Source organism: Leptonotus elevatus, chromosome 2 (genome assembly GCF_054856555.1).
Source record: "Leptonotus elevatus isolate MCC_2025b chromosome 2, RoL_Lele_1.0, whole genome shotgun sequence".
In the NCBI taxonomy this organism is placed as follows: domain Eukaryota; kingdom Metazoa; phylum Chordata; class Actinopteri; order Syngnathiformes; family Syngnathidae; genus Leptonotus; species Leptonotus elevatus.
In genome coordinates, this window is record NC_141240.1 from 22,976,039 (window position 1) to 22,993,460 (window position 17,422).

The following is a 17,422-nucleotide window of genomic DNA, read 5'->3' on the forward strand; positions in this document are numbered from 1 at the left end:
GAGAAGTCTGCTTATATTAGACACAGATTCAATAATAGCACTATTATATTATTATCATCATCACAGAAACGCTGTAACATAGCTGGAAACTTAAGAAATCACGAGGAAAAATACCTCCACCGTATTCAGAGCTATGGGGGGATCACATTAGAGAAAGTGTGTCCAGAATGAAGGGGAGGGGATGTCAAAAGCGCATGATAAGTTTTTGGGGAAAATAGAGCTAGCCACTTTTCAAGTGGCAAACATTTTCATGCACTGTCTACAGCATCAACTGTTTCCCAAGAATGGGTCAACACAAACACAATACATACATTAATCAATGTTTATTTGTTTAAAAATATATATATTTTGTTTAATAATATTCTGTTGAGTGCGTGCCAAAGATTTCTAAGCAAAGCAAATCCACTTGCAGCCTTACTTTTCGACAGGAGAGGGCAGTAAGACTGAGCTTCATGAACTGAACAGATTTTTAAAGCGATTCGTTTTTTGGGATAACATTTACGATAGCGACAGTTACATTTTGTCTCAGAAATAATTGTTGTTGATACTTAACAATTTATTTTTGTGTGTAGAAGGATTACCCGATAACAGAAAATTGGTTAATGTGAAAGTCCGACTTCCTGTCGACGTCACCTCCTTTGTAGCTCGCGTCATAACTTGACAACAACCACTGTAGTGCCAGATATTGTGACGTATTCCCGACTGAAGAGTGTATTAAAAAATTCGCAGCCGATTTTTTGGGGGGGGGGTCACTTTTGTTGTCAAACGTTGAGCGGTCCCACATTGTACAGCAAAGCGTGGAAGCCACGTCTACAGGAAGCGACAGTCATCTTCCTAGCTCCGCTACGGAAGAGACGTAGACCTGCTTTAGCATTGGCAACTTGGCACCAGCTCGCCTCCTACCTGCCCTAGCCACAACGTCAAATAACGGTTATTCACAGGTGAGTAATGGCCAAGTACGAGATTTTAACAAGGTCGTTAGTGTTCAAAGTTAGCCCGGCTGGGCGTTAAGTATACACGGGGGCGCCTTTGATGTTGTCGTGTTTTGACAACTTACTTTGATTGCGCAGTCGCTTTCTAGCTTTTGTCAGGTATACTTGCAAAATTTCAACTCAATTGCACAGGGGCCCAAAACTCAAAAGTAGACGTTAGGTCTAACGGGATAAACATTTCAGAACAGACTGAAACTAAAGGCAATGACTATTTTTGCCGTGACCGGCAACGCTCCTACTAGCTATATTTTGCCGTCAACGGCTTAAAGTCAGACAGTGGCTATTTGCCGTGACCGGCAATGCTCCTGCTAACTCTATTTTGCCGAGTGGGATTCGAACACGTGGCCCGCACTTACGGGTTGAACACATTCACACTGCAAAAATGACTGAAAGAAAAAATATAGTAAAATAAGAAAAGTATTACTTCAAATAAGCAAAGTTATCTGCCGACTGAACAAATTTTTTTAACTTAAATTTACCTGTAAGATTTTGAAAAATAAGAAAATAATACTAGGCCATATCAACCACTGCGGTCTTGAAAATAGTATTTTCAGACTAAAAACAAGTAATGTCGACTTTTTTCAAGTTGTAATAAATAGAACTATTTTCTTAAAATACATGAGTATTTTTTTTTACACTTGGATAACTTAGCCTGAATGTCAAGCAGGGAGGTAACAGGTCTATTTTCTTTGTCATGATCCAGCCAGGAATTGAACCCACAACCTTCAAGTCTGAGGGTAGGCACTCTAACACTAGACCACTGAGCTGGTATTGAAACAAGGAAAATTAGCTTAGTAAATATAACGAAATGAACCATATTGCACTCGTCTGTTTTCATACTTGTATTTTTTCCCATTTATCTTATTACTAGTTTATGCACAATCTTAAAATAAGAAAACTTATGAAACTCCAGTTCAGGGTCTTTGATGTTGGTTAGTGGTCATCTTAAAATGCTTGTTTTAATCCTCACAGTACTTAAAACTATCTGTTAACGCTCAATGCCTAAACTGCTTGATCAAATAAGATAATTAAGTATCTTAAAATAAGCACAATGATGTTGCCTGACAATTTCATTTGAAGTAAAAAAATAACTTGTCAAATCAAAATAAGCAAATTTAGGTTCAATTTAAGAAATTATATCTTACTTAAGATTTTAGTTTTTGCAGTGCACTATTATTCCACACACTAGTACACATTCACTGTCGCTGAATTTATACTTGCAGTTCTCATGTGGTTCACGGCTAAATAGTGCTAAATGGCGATTTGCCGGTCACGGCCAAATATCCACTTCGTTAATGGTTTAATAAATGTGGTGGGGTGATATTGTTTCCTGAAAAATCAGACTTCTGGACGTACGAGGATTCTGACTAGCACCCGAAACATGACATGTATAACACCACCCCAAAATCAGAATCACCTACTTCATTATACTAAAAAATAGGGATGCACGATAATATCGGTAGCGATAATTATCGACAAATTTGACGTCAAACAGATAAACCAGATAATGAAGAAATCCGCCTATAATTATCGGCAATTATTAACCACTTTGACATCCTACAGATAAACCAGATAATAAAGAAATGTTTGCATTTTTTAAACATGGCTGTTTTGTTTTGGCAAACTCAAAATGAGTTACTAGTTTTCTTTGGAGCAGACATATCAATAAAACTTAGCTTCATGGCGCTTTACACAATGTTTACATGTATTTGTCCATGTTAGCGTTATAGTAGGACTCGAAAGTATATTTGTATTCAAGTTAATTTTGCAAAAAAAAATTCGGCTGATTTATCGGTTATCGACATCGGCACTTTCTAAATGATTGGTTTATCTGTATCGGTTGAAAATAGCATTATCGTGCATCCGTACTAAAAAAATATTGATTCCAAATTATCAATGGTGTTGGTGAGTGTGCCAAACAGTCCACATCAAAAATCTGAGGTCATACCTCATACAGAAAACCTTTTAATAACCCACAAAAGCAAAAGACTGTGTTGCATCTTTCCCAGATTCTTATGGCCATGAGAGATGGTTAGGCTAATAAGGGCCATTTTGATGAAAGTGGTTAGTTTAACTGATTTCTCCAAAACAAATTGATAAAATTGAAAATGCAAGCTAATATCGTTTTCCTGATCAAATGCAAATTGAAAGTTGGAATTCCTATATATTTTTTTATTCTTGTCTTATATTCAGCTTTTGATCTGAAACCCAAATGTCATGGCAATTCCGAACATCCAGGCATTGCTGATATTTCCGCACTTTACAAATCGAAACGATTGCTTTTGCCTGTGATTAGCATACAAGTCAGGCAGATTGTTATAGTAGTCAAATGACATTTCATCACATTTTGAAATCAAAAGTTATCCTCACAAACAAAATTACAATGCTTTCACCGAGTTAATGCTCCATTTGAGGAAGGTGGGAAGTCAGATTGATCCCACTCAGATTATCGGAACGACCTCGAAGCGTTCGAGGCAAATGTAAGCAACAAAATTGGCTGATTACGATAAATTGCTTGCTGTTCTGGTTAAAGCGGTCAGTCCAGTTCACGTTGGGTTACTTGGACTAGCTAAATTCATGTCATAATAAATAAAGAGATAAATATGGTTATAATTGTGTAAAATATATTTTGCCATTCACAGTCTGTGTTTCTGTTGTCGAGTGGCGTCCGATTGGAAGCCGGTCAGTGATGTCTTCTGTTCAATGAGGTGTTCCTGTGCACAATTGCTGGTTTGAAGTTGGAAAAGTTAGACGTCCCACATTTCCACTTGTCCTCGGATGCAGCATAAGACCGCCATTTTTACTTGTGATGCAATTGTGATGTTAGCTAGGAATCGTCAATACAACAAAAACAAAGGAATTAAACTTGCCGTTCCAATACTTTTGAAGGAGACTGCATGTTTATTGCCCTCTTTCTGTCTAGGCCAATTCCACACGTTTTTTTATATATCAAATGGTTGCAGTTATAGTCTGGATGTACTCGAATACAAATTCTAATATGCCGACTTATACATTTCTCAGTGAGCCAAAAGTTAATTTATGGACATCCCCAATCTAATGTCTTAAAATCCAGAAATCTACAAAGTTGTAGAGCAACATGCATGTCTTGTGGTTAGTGACTGAAGTCTGACTTGCCTCGCGATGTGCTTACCTGTCCATAGGAAATCATGGCAGTTGAGAGAAGACTTGGCTGGCAAAACCTCCTGGCCGTGTCGCTCTTCTTGTTGACATTACTGCTGTCCACGCATGTAAGGGCTCGACCGGCGGCCAACATGTCCGCCCCCAAAGACAAGAGCTTGGCCAACAAGGACGACAATGAGATTCTTCCGCCGGACCACTTGAACGGCATGAAGATGGAGCTGGATGGCCACCTCAACAAGGACTTCCACCAGGAGGTCTTCTTGGGCAAAGACTTGGAGGAGTTTGACGAGGACTCTGAGCCGAGACGGAACAGGAAGAAACTTATTGACATTTTCTCCAAGTAGGACCTAATGTTTTGACAAACATAATTAACATTTGAAGGAGGAAAAAAACATTTTTTACATAAAAAAAGGATTCAATTCAGGGTAAACAACCCAAGACCTTGTGATATGTCTACACAATTGTGGATTTCAAATAGTCTGAGCAATTTAAAGTGGGTTAAAAATGTGCACCATTGTTAGCAGTCTGCGTGCTAAGGAGCTAGTTGAGACTGAAAGCCAGTGTGCCCTCTACCAAACTCTGCACTTCACTATTCATTTATTGCTTTAAAGATGGAGTAGGCACATTATCAACAACAAATACGAATGCTACAATTTTATTCCCATCACGGAAACGGAAAAAAGAATCCACGTGGAAAATGAGAGTGCAAATTGTCCTTTATAATTTGCATTTGCTCCTTGTTTTCTTTCTAATTTGCCTTTAACCCTAACATTCCCAGAGTGGATTTCAACAAGGATCACAGTGTGAGCGCCAAGGAGATGCAGCGCTGGATTATGGAGAAGACGGAGGAACATTTTCAAGAGGCCATGATCGAGAACAAGAACAGCTTCCATTTAGTCGACCCGGATGGCGACGGTAAGCATTTACAAACGAGCAGGATTTGAGTTTGGCGCACCACTTGGATTCCATTATGTTTGACAGATTGTTTAGCCCAGTTCAAGTCATTTTAAGACTGATGTCCTGTTTTAAAAAATGTCCAGGCCATGTGACGTGGGACGAATACAGAATCCGGTTTCTTGCCGGCAAAGGTTTTAATGAAAAAGAAACTGCAGAGAAAATCAAGAATAATGAAGACCTGAAACTGGACGAGGAAAGTAAGTGGAGAACTAGATGAAATATATTTCCTGCATTTGTGTTCTTTGCCGGTGGTAGTGACTGAAGAGAAAAAAAACAAAAACACATTTTGTCGGAGTAACTCAACCCAACTTTATTTATAGAGCAATTTCAAAACCACCAGAGGTGCATATAAGGCATTGTACAGAAAGTACAAAATCAGACCAACAAAAACAGTGACATTTAAAACAATACATTAATAACAGAGAGATAATAAAGGTGTACATTCACGAGAATGCAATTGTCATTTTTATTCTTTTAAATGTTGAATCAAGATTTAAAAATAATTTAATTTTTTTTTTTTTACAAAACTTAAACGGTAATATAATGAAATCATCGAAATCAAGTTCAACAGATTTTTTGCAAATTTGGGACCAAATCTAGCACAAAAAAATCCTGATACAGCAAACAATAAACACCAACATAATTGAAAGACATTTAAATTCAATGTTTCTCAGACCTATCAAAGAAAAAGAAGTAATTAATGTTGTTAATAATTGTAAAGATAAAACATCTACTGATTGCGATCAACTTGATATGAAAACCGTGAAAAAGGTAGCTATGGGAATTTCTAAACCGCTTACGTACATCGCCAACTTATCATTTCAAACAGGGCAAAGGAAAACTGCAAAAATTATTCCAATCTACAAAACTGGGGACAAATACAAGTTCACAAATTACAGGCCTGTTTCCCTACTACCACAATTCTCCAAAATTCTTGAAAAACTTTTCGATAACAGGTTAGATAAATTCATAGAAAAACATCAAATACTTTGATGGTCAGTATGGATTTAGAACAAAACGGTCAACTGCACTATCTTTAACAGAACTTACTGAAGAAATTACAGATTTTACAATAGGACTGTTCGTTGATCTACAAAAAGCATTTGATACTATAAACCATGATACATTGATTAGTAAATTGGAGCGTTATAGTATTAGGGATACAGCCTTGAATTGGATCAGAAGTTATTTACAAGAAAGACAACAGTTTGTGGAGTTGGGGGAATTTCAATCAAAATGTTTGGACATGAAATATGGTGTCCCCCAGGAGTCAGTGTTGGGGGCCAAAACTGTTTATATTGTATATTAATGATTTGTGCAATATGTCTCATTTATTGAAGTTTGTGTTATTTGCAGATGACACCACTATTTGAGTTAGTTTAGTTTTGGATACAATTACCTCCAAATTTAAGAAAGTAAAAACATGGCTTGATAAAATCAAATTATCAATACATTTAAACAAGATGAAATTAGTTGAGTTTGGTCATGTTAAAATAGGGAACTGCGCAAGTCTGCGAATTAAAGGTGTAGGCTGCATCAAAGCCTTCTGTATGCTCTAGCATAAAAACAAACAAATAAACATAAATACATCTTTGGGACACAACGTATTTATACGTTTTTGGAAGCAAATGGATTTGAGTTAATGATAAAAAATATATATATGACAAGAACAATTTATGAGTAGAACTTGTAGAGTGAAGCTCCAATACCGTATTACCTTGATGAACTAGTTGAATTTGTTCTGTGACCAGGATATTATGTGCTCAATTTGTTTGACTGTCAAATTATTAGGAAAATAAAAAGACAGAAAATAACACTGTGTTAGTATTTACATAATAAAAGAGAATGTAAAGAAATAAACTCGTTTTATAACGTGTAATTACTGCACGTATTGGTCTGAATGTGGGTAAAAAAATGTAAACTCCCAAAACGCTGAAGGTGAACATTTTGTTGTTTTTTCTGGTACAGCTCAGGAGGTTCTGGAGAGCCTGAAGGACCGCTGGTTTCAAGCTGACAACCCTCCTGCCGACCAGCTGCTCAATGAGCAGGAGTTCCTGGCCTTCCTGCACCCGGAGCACAGCAGAGGCATGCTCAAGTACATGGTCAAGGAGATCATGCGAGATTTAGGTAGCGGCCCACTTCTGCTGCGCTCTCTCTTCCTCGTGTCATTTCTAGCAGGAACTCACTACACTCGCTACACTGAGAGGAGTGCGATAGACAAGTTCTAGTGAGGGGTGGAAGCAGTACAAATACTTTTCACCGTCTAAACAGTGCCACAAACTTAAGTATAATGTGTGGGGAACCTGCACGCTGCAGGAGCCCCAGTCGTCAAACCGTCCACAAGTTGGGGTTTGTCATATTTTGTTCTTTTGTACTGATCCTTACATTTGCATCTGTGGATTTATCAAAAAGGGGAAGAAATACGATCATTTTATTTCAGTAAACCATTTATATTGCACTTTTCTCGTGCACTTTTTTTTAACTCAAATTTAGAAAATACTAATCAGTAAACTTGTACATGTACACTGTAAGATTTGTAGGAAAATGTATTTATTTATCTGAAAATTAGGCTTATAAGTGAGTCACTGCATTTAACAAACAGGTTGCAGTCTGTTTCATGTTTGAACAGCACTGAAATAAAATATTAAGGCTTCCATTAATGTAACATTCTTCTATGCTTAATGTGTGAATCCTAACCCTAAGTAAGATGTTTTGTTGAATATTCCTTTAAAAAACGGATGTTTAAAAATCGATTCGGCCACATATCAAATCGATTCGAGAATTGCACGCTGTAATATCGCGATATATTGCCGAATCGATTTTCTCACACCCCTACTGATTATAGTTTATAGGCTATTTTTATTTCAGATATATATATTTAACTGTGCACCTTGCAGAGCTTTAGTTAAATGGTTATGCAGCATTTATATTTTATTTGAACAACTGAGCGTTTTTCATGAACCAGGTGAAGAAACCCGTTTTTTATTTATTCATTTGATTTAGCCACTATTCACTGAAATATCCGGTTTCAATAAAACTACTTGTGACATGTCATATTTGGCTTTGACTGAAAAATTTCTTGCGGGGGTAAAAAAAAAACATCGCCGGGATATGTATCGTATATAGATATTAAGCCAAAATATATCAAGATAGGAGTTTTGGTCCATATCGCCCAACCGTACCGACCGTACGATTTGTGCCTGTGCAGACCAGGACGGCGACCAGAAGCTGACCCTGCCGGAGTTCATCTCACTCCCCGTGGGCACCGTGGTGAACCAGCAGGGCCAGGAAATGGACGACAGTTGGGTCAGCGAGCGCAAAAAAGAGTTTGAGAGTGTCATGGACGCAGACCACGACGGCATCGTCACCATGGAAGAACTGGAGGTGCCCGCTGCCTCGGCTTGTTGTGGTGCCAACCACGCACATTTCAGTATCCTAAAACGATTCAGTACCTTTAATTGGCCTGAATATGCATTTGTTGTTTTGCGCGACAGGAGTACATGGACCCCATGAACGAGCACAACGCTCTGAACGAAGCTAAGCAGATGATCGCGGTGGCCGACGAGAACCAGAACAACAGTCTGGAGCTGGACGAGATTCTCAAGTACAGCGAGTACTTCACCGGCAGCAAGCTCATGGACTACGCCAGGAACGTCCACGAAGAGTTTTGACGCGGCCGCAGTGGTGACATATGACAGCCGTTACCGAAGTCCATTTTTAGTGTCGGCTCATTGAGGCGTGGACTATGTGCAAAGCGGCCGTCCTCTTGAGTGTGTCGCGCTATGTTCACAATTGATTAGTGTGCTTAGCCCATTTGCAATATGTGTATATGAGATATATACCTGGATGAGATTGAAAGCAGCTTGTGAGTGTGTACAGTGTAAATATTTAATATCACTCGCATGCAGCAGATCAACTTGGCTAATTTAACTGGGTTCCTTTAATAGTTGATCCCACACAAAAAAGACAAGTAATGTAGCAGATTAATATATGATAAAAGCTCAGGTGTCGTAACAAAAAGTTCTTGATTTACGTAGGTCTGATAACAGTACTCTAGCCCACGTTTATATGGGCAGCACTCAAGCATTATGGGCTCATTTTGTCAATTATATCTTATTTTAAAGCAGATTTTGAAGTGTGCATAAAAAGTGGCCCATGAGTCCATAGTTTTATTCCTTGTAGTGTTGGAATGCTGCTCAGTGACGTGTAAGAAAGAGGAACAATGACTGCTTTATGTTGCAAATGCACTACGAAATAAATATTTCATACCAAATTAAAATCTTTGTGTGGTGTCAAATTTCTCCCATTTAGACGCAACACATGTATGCCTATAAGCGCGACATAAGAATCCTGTCATGAACCATGCCAGGAACTAGAATATCCGGATACCACACAGGATCTACCATAAATTGGATCAAACGTTTCAGAATAAAAACCCTTTGAAATCTGTTACTGTGGTTTCAGAGTGACATTGCATTAATGGTGAGCCCTGTGTTATCACTCATATTCCAATTCAGGTGGCTTGTAGACTGTTTGCATAACATTTAAAAACACACATTTTAAAAGGCATTCTGAAATGCTTCATCTGATCATAAGCCATGGTTCAAGTTAGAACTTAGAACACAGGTTACAATTACTTCTTCTCTCACCTATGTAACCAGAGGGAACGACCATATTGTACCTTCAAATCTGAATATGCTGTATTATGAAACACCCATTACAAACATTTCTGAAGCATGCCTGTCAAAATGTTTTCCAGACGAGCCCGAACTGGGATATGGTTCTATTCCTTTGGCAGCGATTTAAACAACGTTAGCCTGACTCAGATAATTCATCTGAACAGACAGAAGAAACAAAAACAAAATGAGGAGTCACATTTTTACATCAGAGCAATGTACAGCCTCATATGTTGCTATGAATTAATTAAATTAATTAGAAGCCCTCCACTTGTTTTCGCTAGCCCTCAGTGTCACAAGTTTTAACAGCTGTGACCCCTGACCTAAGACTTAATTAAGTCTCTTGATAGTTTTCATCTTTGAATTGTTTTTATTACCTAAAGTATGGCTTCATTTGATATTAAAATGTATTCAGTGTCCCTCAAAACACATACATACATTTAAGATTCCAGATTGTAATTGCCATGTTGGTGCAAACAATATGTTGTGTTTAGTGAGTATTTTGAAGCGTTAGCATTCATCAAAAAAAAAAAAAGATTAAGCAACAAACAAAAAGTCCTATGTGAATTCACAAGGGTGACAACTTTTGCCATCAAGATCTACTAACGTGACCGTGGTCTTTGATACAAAGTTCGATGACATCATATAATGCCTTTGGTCATAGAGCAAACAAGCTGCTCAGTGGGTGATTACTCAGAAATCGACAATCAGGCTATATATAGACAGTCGCGTATACGGATTTCACCATCTGGAATCAACCGGCGATGACGGATTCCCCAGCACCTACACCGAGTGTCTACGGCACGTCCCCACTGCAGGAGAAACTGGCAAGAAACATTGTCAGCACGCTGATAATGACGCTCGTCCAGCGCTTCCCAAAGAAAGTCAGGAAGTCGATTGAACAATACGACCTACAGCTGATAATTGGATGGATCTACCGTAAAGTTCTGAAGGAGGTCAACCTGGAGCCCCTGGCTTCTATGAATATGGTTGCCTATAATAAATTCATCAAGACCGTGATTGAGGACCTCTTCCAGCGGTATCATTCACAGGAGAAGTTGCTGGAAGCTCTAATCTCAGACGAGCCCTTGTTTGATGACGTTGTGTCCAATCACTTGACTAAAAATCTCAGAAACCTCGACCGCGCCTCAGAGATGAGCGCAATGAAAAAGTTCTTAATAGCCATGGGCAGAGCTTTACTCAGGCCGACCAATCCGCCACTCGGACTGCAAACGGTCTCATAACTCTTTCAGCTTTGATGCTTCCCCTGCCTTCTGTGGTCATGTTTGGCATGCACGACACTGCAGCCTGTCATTTGTCATTTGACCAACCAAATGTATTTGATGAGGACTATAAAATTCTTAACACGGCACCAGTAAATAAAGTCATCTAAAATTTTGTGACAAAGTGGATGAATGATTTTTTTCACAGCACATACCTTAATAAATATTTTGGGGGACATATTCCACTGTTTGATACAGTATTCAGTCAAGAAAATTGTAATCAAACAAATTCAAACACAATCTGCTTTTTCTTCTGGTCGCTGAATCGGTGGAGACTGATGTCTGTGGATCTCACTCTGCTTCATCTATCCTTCCTTCCTTTACCCAGTCTTTCCTTTGGTCTCGTGAGGTCTCCCTAATTTGTTGGAATTTAGATGTTTCTGGGGTTGGTGAAAGACTCTTGTTGGTAACCCGGTGGGTAGTAGGTGATGTCTGGTCGGTGCTGGATTTCACTTTCCTTTCTTTTCTTTGATCCTTCCTCGGGTCATTTCAGGACAACCCCACGACTCGAGCTGGATTCTGAGGTATTCGGTTTAGGTGAACGGTATGGGATTTTTAATAGGTTTTAGATGAATTAATGAGTATACACTCACATGCACGCACATGCACATACGCACATATCAAATTTAAAAAAAGGAGAGCAATAATGATGACATGTCGAATTGGTAAAATTACCGAACGAACAATACTGAGCCCCCCCCCCCAAAAGAAAAGAAAATTGCAATCGTAATCTTACCGATTCGACATGTCATCATCATTGCTCCCTCTCTCTCTCTCGTTTTTTTCTCTTTTTCTTTTTTTTGTATGTGCGTGAGAATGTGCATGTGCGGGGGTGTGTGTGCATATCTGCGTGCGTGTGTGTGTTTACTCATTAGTTCACCTAAAACCTATTAAAAATCCCCTACCGTTCACCTAAACCGAATACTTCAGAATCCAGGTAGAGTCGTGAAGTTGTCAGGAGACCCGAGGAAGGATCAAAGAAAAGAAAGAAAAGTGAAATCCAGACCAGACATCACCTACGACCCACCGGGTTACCAACCAGAATCTTTCACCAACCCCAGAAACATCTAAATTCCAACAAATTAGGGAGACCTCAAGAGACCAAAGGAAAGACTGAGGAAAAGAAGGAAGGATAGATGAAGCAGAGTGAGATCCACAGACATCAGCCTCCACCGATTCAACAACCAGAGGAAGAAACAGATTGTGTTTGAATTTCGGTAGATGCTGGTGTGGTGGATATGGCATGCATGAAAAACTCCATCAGAGAGGGGAGCCATCGACAATGGCCAGGACAGAGCAAGCACAACCCATCAGGGCTCCCCAGGCCGCGGCAACACCAAGGCCCCGCCGGAGAGAAAACCCAGGAGCCAGGAGCCAGGGGTAGAGTTCGCCAGTCGGCGAGCTGGCGGACTCAGTAACAGGGGTTAACTTTCACAAAGAACGCTGGGGTGACGACCGGGGCCTTCCCCCGCTGGGCCTGGGGTTCGGGGGTGTCGGCCATCCTCCGGTGCCCCCATCTCCCCTTCTGCCCCCGGTGTTCCGTCCCTCCACGCGGCGGGGGCTGGGGTGGGCGCGGCTGCCCTCTCCGCTCCACTGTCTGGCCCCTCGTCGGCGCCGGTGCCTGGGTGCGGGTGGTCCCCGGGGGCTGGGGGTCGGGGGGCTGCCGGTTGGTCGGGGTGGGGGCGGGGGGTGGCTTTGTTGGGGGGGTGCTGGGGGTTGCGGGGTGCTGGGGGTGGGGGGGTGTCTGGGGGATTGGGGACTTGGGGGCGGCTGGGGCTGGGTTGGGTGGATGGGGGTCGTGGGGGTTGGGGGCCGGTGGGGTGCCTGGCGGGCCTGCAGTGCCCCGTCCTGCTGCGTTGGGTCGGGGGCGCGGGCCGTGTTGGGGTGGGGGGCGCTCCTGCTCCTGGGTTTGCTCTCCGGCCGGTGGCCCTGGCGGGGCCCGGGGGTCGTCCTTTGGCGCTGCCGCGGCCTGGGGGGCCCTGAGGTGTTGCGCTTGCTCTGTCCTGGCAGGGGTCGACGGCTCCCCTCTTTGGTGGAGATTTTCATGCATGCCAGATCCACCACACCAGCATCTACCGAAACTCAGACACAATCTGCTTCCTCCTCAGGTCATTGAATCGGTGGAGGCTGGTGTCTGTGGATCTCACTCGGCTTCGTCTGTCCTTCCTTCCTTCCCTCAGTCTCTCCTTCGGTCTCTTGAGGTCTCCCTGATTTTTTATTTTTTGGGGGGATTTGTTGGAATTTAGATGTTTCTTGGGTTGGGGAAGAATTCTGTTGGGTGGCCCGGTGGGTGGTGTCTGGTCGGTGCTGGATTTCACCTTCCTTGGTTTTCTTTGGTCCCCTCGGGTCTCCTGACGGCGGTGTTCGGTTTAGGTGAACGGTATGGGATTTTTGGTGAGCTAACAAATACACGCACGCACGCACGCACATACACATACTCACCCACATACCAAAAAAAAACAAAAAAAACCAAATATATATATATATATATATATACATATAAAAATAAAATAAAATAAACATTTCCGAATGAACAATACTGAGCTCTTTAGAAAGAAAAAAAAAAGGACCGCCCCAACCGCCCCCCCTACTAAGTAACTACGGTAACCAACGAGGAATGTGGTCATACCGGATACATATTGCTGACACTGAGAAAGAATAATCGGTTATGATCACTTGAATTAAAACCTTCATTCATTTGGAGTGCAAAATCCTGTTTCTGGTAAAAGAGCAACAAATAGGAATTAGTAGAGGGAAGGACATTGGAAACTTTCATAATTTATTGATGTCTTTTTGGTACTACAGAAAGCAAAACACGATATCTACATGATTTGCCTTTCAAGATCTACTGATGTCATCACTCTCAAGCAAGGGGGCTGAGTCACATAAGGTAATCCTTTGTCATAGAGCTAGACTGAAAATTGCTAAGTAGGATGTCACGACTCGGTGATTAACGATCGAGTCACATTGTTTGAAATATACAATCTGGAATTCAATGTGGGACTCGCTGGAAAAGAAAAATGCAATCAGACATTTCAGTAGAACCGGGGATTCTCCTGCCAATTGTGTCGAAACATTTTGAAAACATTTCATCAGCCCAGTGGTGCATGCTATCTGAAGGGAATTTTGACTCCAAAACGGGAGCCACACTGGCGGACATGTGCACAGAGATGACCCAGAAACTTTCTTTTGATGCCTTGAAACTCATCGTACCAATGTTCCTAGAGCGGGTTGGCGAGACAAAGGTTGATGGTTTCACTCCGGTCTTGGAGGGCGCAACGAACAGTGCTTTTGCTTCAGCACTTAGCATCCCGTTGCAAGAGTGCGACTTCGCCAGCAAACTGGACTCGCTGTTAACAGACGAGATTACTGAACGGGTAAATCGTACTTTGGCATCAACTACAGACAAGTCCACTCAAGCGCTTCTGCCACTCATCTACATCCCTGGCACGTTCACCAATCTCAATGTGCTTTACCAGATGGTACGTCTTGCTTGCAGTGCATTGTGGACTTACCTGGGTCATGTTGAGTCAACAACTCGGTGTTTGGGAGCGTGCTGGCGTCAAGTGTCATGTCGCAAGCATCATGGTCACGCCCGGATGACAGAGATTGAGAGACATGAGAGTCTGAAGTCATACTACAGCCCAAAATCAAATATCAGCGTTGATGAGACAACTGAAGAGGTGACTAAAATCCTGCGCAAATGGTCGGGATGCAAGGATACTGAAACTCCATATTCGCCAAGTGAAACTCCTCCAGATGTTCAAGGCACGGCGACTGACATCGTCACAACAATTGTTGGTGATCTTCACTATGCCTCCGATATGGACAGTAACAGCTGCAGCCCAGTAAGCCCTCACTTTGACCTGAGGTTGATTGAGAAGACATTGAGCAACTTTTTTTCTTCCCATGTACGAACGTCCACACGCAAAAAGAGATTTGTTGAGTTCTCAAAAACAAGGTTTGATAAAATGATGTCTGACGTGGTCAATCAGGGTATGTGGAAAGACTCAGAGTACCTGGTGACTTTCCAACGACCCTCTGCTGGTGTTGGAGAGTTTGATCCTGAGGTGTCCCTGCCAAGCACCATCTCTCCGCCTTTCAGTTTTGAGAGAATCCAGGACGATGTTGAAGTCTTGTACAACAATTTTGCAACGGCAGGAACAAAAGTCACCAAAACCCTAGAACGCCTCAATGATGAGATTACAATGTTTTCAAAAAAGATGAGGGATAAAATCTATAACCATATCAAGGCAAACCAGGCGACCTCTGCCTCTGAGTTTGTAGGCAAGCAAACACACGGACAGAGAAAGCACAAAAAACGACGCCTGGATCTTCTGTTTAACATTGTAGAAGATTCCGTAGGGACGTTCTTGCAGCATATGCTCCTTTGGATGGAAATGGAGACCACAAAGAAGGCCAGTACGAATGCAGTGTGCGGTGCCTTAAATGATATTGACATGCTCATGTCTTTAATTGAGACTCCAAACCGAAGGAAATCGAGTTTGCAGCCAAGATTGTCAGTGTGTGCAGAACACCAACAAGAAATGCACTCTCATACAGTATCAGTTCCCGTCCCGACAGCAATGCTGGAGAAGCTGGCTCGGAGTCTCGTAAGCATGCTGATCATGACGCTGGTGAAGCAGTTCCCGAAGAAAGTCAGGAAGTCGATGGGACAATGTGAAGTGCAGGGGATCATCAGTAAGGTTTATCGTGAAGTTTTCAAAGAAGTCAATCTGGAATTCCTTGCTACTATGGACATGGTCACCTACGGTAAATTCATCAAGGCAGTGATCAAGGACCTCTTCCATCAGTACCGTTCTAAGAAGAAGCTCTTGGAAACTTTCAAGTCCAATTCTGATTTGTTTCGAGATTCTGTGTTGAAACATCTCTCAAACAACCTCAAAGCTTATAAAGATGGCCGTGGCAGGAGCAAAATTAAAAGATTATTTTCAGAATTATTCAACCCTTCCGCACCTTGACGCCTGGATTACATATATCAGGGTTGTTTAAGAAAATGAATAATCCCCTTCTGATATGTGAGCAGATGTATGATAATTAGAATAGCCATGAAGAGACTTGGTTCCAGCTGTGCAACTATAACATCTGAAGTAAGGATGGATAGAAAACAAGGGACCATGGAAGTCACTTTTTAAACTAAATCCAGTTCATGTTTGAACCTTTTCTGTAAGAATTATCAGTACTTGTAGGTACTGCACATGCTCACCCTCCCAATGGGAGTCCGTGTGGTCAGTGTGACCAATTCATGGTTGTTGTGCAACATGTGTGTCATGGGCACCGGCGGATGCCAGCTTTGACCATTTGTAGCATTAGCAACACCATTGTGTTCTAAACATACAACTACAGCTTCCGACTGTACACTTGAGTTCAATTATATGACATTGCAGAATCTACAGATTGTAAAACTACATCTTTCTACCATGGACGCACAGAGTAGACTGGAGGTGCTGGGTTTGGCTTTGTAGACTTGAGTTTGCCAATAGAAATGGTCTATTGTGTTCTTGTGTCAGCTAGACCAAGTATATATATAATTTATTCACAGGATAAGTTGGTTTATTCTCTGCCCATTTTAGGATCAATGCATTGTGTAGGAATTCCATAGATTCATTTTTTGTCTATCACTCCGTATTGCTAAATGGCAACGCTACATCCTCAAAGAGTTATTCAGATAGGAACTTATACTTGTTTCTCAAATTGCTTTCTATTCGTTAAATCAGATACTGCTCTCTCGTTCAACCTAGTAGTTAAATGGTAGATTCCCAAACTTGGGAGTTTTTCTGGTGTCTTTCTGCTAATCTTGAACTTTCTACTCAGCCTGGAGTACAAGTGCTTACTGAGAGTCTCCTGTTACACCAAACCACCAACTAGATACATGAATAACTAGTTAATTTATTTCAAAATAAAGATGCAATTTAATAATCAATAAAAATAAAGATGTACAAAAGTGTGCTTTATTCATATTGGAATTATTATTATTTTTCTTCAATATATGTCTTGGGTGTGGTGGCAATGTTTAGCAGGAAAAGGCCTGCTTTGAGCCAGATCTCAATCAAATTCTGGTACTGGATTTATTTCTTCTTCCTCAAAATGGAAGTTGTTTTAAGAGTATTGCAGGGAGCACACCATCACAACTACTGCAACAGGTTTCATCAGCACTGATTTATTTCTCAAAGAATGTCCATTTTCATCCGCTCCACCACCATTGTGATCCCACTGGGTGTCACCCCCCACTATAAGTTTTGTTGGACTGCTTGTAGACCTGAAGTCCCACAGCCCTAACTCTAAGAGAACCCCCCTCCCCATCCCCCCCAACTCAGTCACAAGACACATTTTGTCTTCAGGCTGGCCTTTA

General features: G+C 41.3%; 1 protein-coding gene across 1 annotated transcript; it reads left to right on the forward strand.

Annotated features, from left to right (window-relative positions):
• Positions 1-627: 627 nt before the first annotated feature.
• Positions 628-9,369, forward strand: sdf4 (stromal cell derived factor 4). Its single transcript, XM_086069383.1, has 7 exons — positions 628-941; positions 4,154-4,473; positions 4,912-5,048; positions 5,174-5,287; positions 7,059-7,217; positions 8,299-8,474; positions 8,585-9,369. The coding sequence occupies exons 2-7, from the start codon at positions 4,160-4,162 to the stop codon at positions 8,759-8,761; spliced, it is 1,077 nt and encodes a 358-aa protein (XP_085925509.1). The 5' UTR covers positions 628-941; positions 4,154-4,159; the 3' UTR covers positions 8,762-9,369.
• Positions 9,370-17,422: the final 8,053 nt, after the last annotated feature.